General features: G+C 51.3%; 1 protein-coding gene across 1 annotated transcript in view; it reads left to right on the top strand.

Annotated features, from left to right (window-relative positions):
* NBL1 (neuroblastoma 1, DAN family BMP antagonist) overlaps positions 1-5,964 on the top strand; it is a 10,703-nt gene extending 4,739 nt beyond the window's left edge. Inside the window, exons 2-4 of the mRNA XM_006866319.1 lie at positions 3,702-3,890; positions 3,988-4,099; positions 5,409-5,964. Coding sequence (XP_006866381.1) covers positions 3,724-3,890; positions 3,988-4,099; positions 5,409-5,672 — 543 coding nt within the window. The 5' untranslated portion in view covers positions 3,702-3,723 and the 3' untranslated portion in view covers positions 5,673-5,964. The remainder of the gene's footprint in view (positions 1-3,701; positions 3,891-3,987; positions 4,100-5,408) is intronic.
* The last annotated feature ends 502 nt before the right edge of the window (positions 5,965-6,466 follow it).

Genomic DNA, 6,466 nt, shown 5'->3' with positions numbered 1-6,466 from the left:
AAAAAAAATAAAAGAAGCATAAAACCTGCTAGCAGAGAGTCCACCCTGGTGTGAGAGGAGACAGTGTGGGTTCGGGACTGGGGGTGATGGTGAGGAGGAGGATAGGTGTGTCCCGAATGCATATGGAGAGATTGTGTCTGGCGCCCTTCCTATCACCTGCCTTAGCACCTAGCCTTGGTCATACTGCCTGTCCAGCCTGTCTCAGGATTCCCAGCTCCCCAGGCCAGCAGGCTTCTCAACGTTACCCACCCCAGGAAACTGAACTGCCCTTAGTTTGGTGCCTACTGAGTGCTTTAACTTAATCCTCCCCGTCTAGTTATGGGCTAAATTCTGTGTCCCCTACTATAGTGTTAAGGAAAACAAGTTCTGAGAGGTGAGCTTCCTTTGCGAAAGTCACATAGCTCCTAGGTGGGAGAGCTAGGATTCCGACTAGCTAGGGACTCTAGGGGCTTCTGGTGGGAGCCTGGCTGTGTACTGGAGCTCAGGGCTGCTGGTCTGGGGAAGCTGTGGTGGCCCTAGCCCCCTCCTCTGAGGCCCCGGCCTGATAGACTGGGTTACAGTGCCCCCTCTCTGGAGCCTTCTGCCTCAATTTTCCTCATTTCTCCTCAATTCTAGCCACAGTCTCCCTTAATAACCAGTTAAGGGAGCCAGCAAGTCTCTTAAAAAAATCTGTTATCCCATCTCTTGACAAACATTATTAACAACCTCAACTTCAGTCTCAATTCAACTTTAACTGAGTTCTAACCCGTAGCCTCAGTTCTAACCCCTAATTCCAAGTCCATGGCAGACCCGAAGGGTCGTCTTGTTTATGCTCATTACCATCCCAATCTCCACTCTAATCCTAAATAATACTTCATGGTACTTCCTGCCCGACCTGCCCCTCTGGTTCAGCCTGACTTGGTCTTCCCAAGGAAGGGTGGTGGGCTCAGGTGTAGGACTAATGTCCCCAGAACTCTCTGAGATCTCTAAGGGGGCCAACCCAGCCTAGGGGGGGACCAGGTGAGTCCTGGTCTCCACGCAGTGGTTGGTCCCTGAAGAGAACGTGGTGAGTACGGAAGGCTCCTGGGTTCTAAGTTTGTTAAAACATGACTTCGGTTGCCAGTTAAGAACAAAACTATTCTGAAACATTTGGATATTGGTGATGGGTGGCAGTTGGTCAATCTAATTAATGTAATTGACAACATTAAGTTATACACGTGAAAACCATAACATTGCCAAATGTTGTGTTTTATATATATATATATATATATATATATATATATATATATATATTTACAATAACAACAAAAACAAAAACCCCAAAACATTCGAATTTGTTAGAACGTGGCTCCTTGGAAAGCATGGGCTTTGCTGTGGATCTGAGAGCAAGACTGGAAATGTGTGGGTGAATCTGGACCATGCTGTAAGCTCGTTTGGGCTGGGGTGGACTGTCTGACCACCTCCAACTGCTCTCATCCTGTCTTAACCCCCTTCCCACTGGGTTGGGAGCAGGAGATGGGATATCTTGACTTCCGGGTGCCTCCTGCTGAGAACTTGCTGGTGTGGAGGTCCTGGAGGCATAGATGCAGGCTGGCATGCACCCTCCCTGGGAGCTGAACTGAACCAGTTCCATCAATGTCTTCCTGCAGAAGCAGGCTGGATCCCTACTGCTCTTCCCTCACACTTAACTAAGTGCTGCTTCTGCTGTTCCCACTCGAGCACTGGGCTTCTGTGGGACGAGTGGGACCCACGGCTCTGTCCTCCAGATTCCGCCTCACCTTCTGGGACTCTCCTCTAAGACATAGAATCCCAACCTGTCTGAGCTGGAATGGCCGTCTAGGTCTTCTCATTCACTGGGTCCCAAACCTGGCTGAGCAATAGGACCACCTGGGAAGCTTGTTAAACATGCAGAATCTACCCGGTTCTAGAACCTTCAGTCTGTCTTCAGGGAATTCTGATGGTCCTGAACCTGGTTTGGAATCCACTGATCTAGTGCAGCGCACTCTTTTTACAGGCAGGGAAACTGAGGCCTGAGTGTTCAGGGTCATAGCATGCCAGCGTCAGGAGTCAGAAAATAGTGGGTTCCCAACTTCCCCGGTGTGCTATCTGCAGTTTTTGAGGAGGGGGAGTGAGAGAAAGCTACAGAAGATGAAGTTGGGGAACACTGGCAGTTCCCTCTGAGTGGAATCTTTTATGAAGACTCTGCCCTGCAGCGCCATCTTCTGGCCATTTCTGGTATTGTCTATGTCTTGCTCCCTCTTTATATCTCAGACGTTTGGTGCTTGGTTCTGATTGGCTCAGGGTAGGATGGGACTGCTTTGGCCGCTGCTGTGCGCTGTCCAGTTCAGTCAGTTTGACTCATAGAGAAACTGTATGTTGTTGTTGTTATGTGCTGTGAGTCGGTTCTGACTCATAGCGACCCTGTGCAGGGTTTCCGAGGCTGTAAATCTTTACGGGAGCAGAAAGCCTCATCTTTCTTCTGCAGAACAGCTGGTAGTTTCGAACTGCTAACCTTAAGGTTAGCAGCCTGACTCGTAACCACTATGCTACCACAGCTCCTTAGCCAGCCAAGGAGGCACCAATTTTCACTGCAATATGAAGGTGGAGGTTACAGAGCTGATAACTGTCAGGACCTTGCCCCAGACATGCAGGAGTCAGCCCTCGAGGGTAGACTTGCATGGACAGTTTGTGTGTGTGTGTGTGTGTGTGTGTGTGCGTTTCCCTGGAGGACCCCCACATTGGATGGAGAGGGATCTTACTGTGTGCTTGAAAACTGACTGTCTTATTGAATAATCACAGCAGTCCTTTGCTAAATGCAAAATCCTTTGCAAACCATCTTTGTTTTTTTAAGTGAGGATACTAAGGTGCAGAGATAAAAATAACTTGTTCCAGGTTTGATGAGGGTTAATTTTGTTGTTAGTTTCTGTCTAATTGGCTCTGATTCCTCTAGATCATCTGGTGCTAGGCCAGCTTCATTTTTGTTGCTCTCTTTGAGTCTAGAGCTTTAGCTGTTGTGTCCGTTCACGTCATTGAGAGTCTCCCTTGGTTTTGCTGACATATTCAAAGTAAATGAGCCAAAGTCTCGCCATCGTTACTTCTAAGGAGCATCTGGTTGTATTTCTTCTAGGACCGAAGTGTCTGTTCTGACCATCTCAGTATTCTTCACCACACCACACTTCAGATGCTTCAGTTCTTTTGTCTGTTTCATCGTTCAGCTTCCGCATGCATAGGAGGCAATGCAAAAGACCATGGTTAAGTTAGGTCTGTCTGAGTCATCACAGTGACAAATAACTAACACAGAAGAAAGGACTAGACGCTCTCCTGAGTGCTTTTCATGTAATACCTCATTTAGTCTTCATGATATTCATCAAATGCGGTACTACTAACAGCCTTGTTTTTGAGGTTCAGAGAGGACAAATAACTTGTCTAAAGTTATACTCGTCTACTAAGTGGGGGAGTTGTGATTCGAACCAAGGCAGTCTGGTGCCAGAGCTCATGCCTGTAACCTTTCTACCCCACTATCCAGCCGTCTGGAGTCTTGGCGTGGCACCGTGGAATAAGCACTCGACCTCAAAGTCAGTTTGAACTGCAAAGTCGGCAGTTCAAATTCACCAGCTGCTCCTTTACAGGTTTATGAGTCAGAACCGATTGGATTCAATAACAACACCACCCAGCCTTCCGGACTTTACTGGGCTTCACCTGCCACCTGTGCTGAGTTCTAGGACTCTGGAGGCCACAGGCACGATGCTTCGGGTCCTGGTGGGGGCTGTCCTCCCCGCCATGCTGCTGGCTGCCCCTCCGCCTATCAACAAGCTGGCCCTATTCCCAGACAAGAGTGCCTGGTGTGAGGCCAAGAACATCACCCAGATTGTGGGCCACAGCGGCTGTGAGGCCAAGTCCATCCAGAACAGGTGGGATTTCGGGGTGGAAGTGGGAGATGAGGACAGGGCTGTCTATCCCTGCCATCCCGCAGTGACCCAGGCAGGGTGGTCTCTCCTCCTCCCACAGAGCGTGCCTAGGACAGTGCTTCAGCTACAGCGTCCCCAACACCTTCCCGCAGTCCACAGAGTCCCTGGTGCACTGTGACTCCTGTATGCCGTCCCAGTCCATGTGGGAGATTGTGAGTATCACCTGCCCTGCCCAGAGCTGGTGCTGACCTTGGCCTTTCTCCCTCGGGTGGGTCCTGTATTCCAGCCAGTGGCTGCAGGCATTTAGCAGGGACCAGACACATTGTCCTCGCCACATGATGACTCACAAGTCTGACACAGGACCAAGGGTCTTTCTGAAGCTCCTTTCCAATGTCCGTCCCCTGCTGAAATCCTTTCCAACAGTGACTCCTGTAGTTATAGAAACAGACGGAAATCCTTGCCTTGCCTCACCAGGCCCAGTGTGGTCTGCTCACCACCCTTCCAGCTTCATCTTGTCTCCCACCCTTCTCACTGGCTTGGTCTTAACACCAATCTACCTGGCTGAACCTTCTCGCAGGTTCTTCTCTATCTGGAAAAGCTATCTCCTCCTCCTTATCTATGTAACATCTATTCTTTCTTTAGTTTTTGCCTCAAGTGTCATCCCTTTTCCAGATCCCCCTGCCGGGGTCCAGTTCCTTTACCGGAGGGAGGGCTCTCAGAGCAAGCACTGTGTGCTTCTGCCTTGACCATTTGTCTCAGGTTATGAGTGATTGTGAGAAGCACCTGTTTCCCCCTCTAGACACAGAGCTTCTGGAGAAATGCTGCCTGTCCTGCAGACATAACCTAGGAGCTCTGTGCATGCATGTGGGCGGAGAGAAGGGAGGGAGGAAGGGAAGAAAGAAGGGCATGCAATTCGAAGTCTGACAAACGGAGAGAGCAAGAAACTAAGGAGCTCCTTTGTACAAGGCAGACTTCAGCTGGGCTGGTGGTCTGCGATGCAACTCTTCTGAGGAAGTGATGTCTTAGCTCAGTCCCCAAGGCTGAGTAAACGTTATTGGACAAAGTTTGGCGCAGGTGGTAGGGAGATGGGTTGGGCAAGAACTTTCCAGGCAGAGGGAACAGCATGTGCAAAGCCTCAAGCCCAGCATTGGAGGCAGTTGTGCAAGGTCAGGGGTGGGGAAGTTGGCTAGAGGCAGCCTGAATGCCCTGGGTGGTCTTAATAAAGGGTCAGCACTTTTCTCCTAAGTGCAGTTGGAAGTTTTGAGGGGGCTTTTAAGCAGATGTAGGCACAATTGAATTTTGTTCCTGGAGTACCCTCTGGCTGCTGTGGGGAGTGGTCTAGACTGAGCGTGAGGACATGAGTCATGTGACTTTTGCAGGAACTCAGTGTCTGTCTTTCCCACTCTCTGAATTGACCCAGAGAGCTTCTTGGGATACTCAGGTGGGCCCTGGGATTCTTGGTCCCATGAGGTCCTCCACAGGCCTTTGGAAACACCCCTCCCTTCTCTCTCATGCTCTCAGGTGACCTTGGAGTGCCCCGGCCATGAGGAGGTACCCCGGGTGGACAAGCTGGTGGAGAAGATCCTACGCTGCAGCTGCCAGGCATGCGGCAAGGAGCCCAGCCACGAGGGCCTGAGTGTCTACGTGCAGGGCGAGGATGGGCCAGGTGCCCAGCCTGCTGCCCACCCCCACCCCCACTCGCATCCCCATCCTGGTGCGCAGACCCCTGAGCCTGAGGATCCCCCGGGATCACCCCACACTGAGGAAGAGGGGGCTGAGGACTAAGGCCCCGACTCTTCCTCCCCTTTCGTCCCCCTGTGGAATGTTGGGTCTAACCCTCTGGGGAGAAGTGTGTGTGGGGGGCAGACTGAAGCCCTCCTCTGGCACCAGATGGACTTGGATTCAGACTTGGACTTGGAATGCTGCCCAGTTGCCATGGAGATCTGAAGGGGAGGGGTAGGAGTCAAGCTGCACATTTTAATATATTCAAGAGTTGGGGGGTGGATGCAGAGGTCTTCAGAGTGTTTTTGGTGGTTGAGGGGGAATCCTCTTCCTTTCTGCCTCCTAGAGATGTGCCCTTCAGAAGGATGGATGTTGGCAAAGCTGTTGAGGTTGGGTTAGATGGGGAGACCAGGACCCCACTGGTCCTGGGTGGGGAAGGACCCTTGGGGGGTTGCAGATGGTGGAACTGGGGCCTGGAGTGGAGAGTAGGCATGCTACCAACACCAGGCAGCTAGGAAGAAGTAGAATCAGGAAGTTCTAGCACCCAGCTTCCCCATGGGGCCTCCCACTCCCCATGCTAGGGACACTTTTTCTCCAGTGACCCTGAATGACCCTTCCTTAGTGGAGTGATGTGCAAGTCAAGCCTGGGAGGACCCTATACTCTGGGACTAGAACTGGGAGCCAGGCTATCAGGGCCTCTAGCTTCCTAGGCTTCTTTCTGGGTAGTGGGTGGGCTTGGGGAAAGGAGAAGCTTTCGTGGGTGGGCTGGCTGAAGGGGATGAGCTCCCAGATGATCACCACAGAAGACCATCCCTCATTCTTCTCCCTCTAAGAGAGCTTAACTTCTCCCTCTGCCT

Source organism: Chrysochloris asiatica, unplaced genomic scaffold, assembly GCF_000296735.1.
Source record: "Chrysochloris asiatica unplaced genomic scaffold, ChrAsi1.0 scaffold00090, whole genome shotgun sequence".
Classification (NCBI taxonomy): domain Eukaryota; kingdom Metazoa; phylum Chordata; class Mammalia; order Afrosoricida; family Chrysochloridae; genus Chrysochloris; species Chrysochloris asiatica.
Note: the sequence above shows the minus strand (reverse complement) of the source record. Positions and strands in the feature narration are given on the sequence as shown.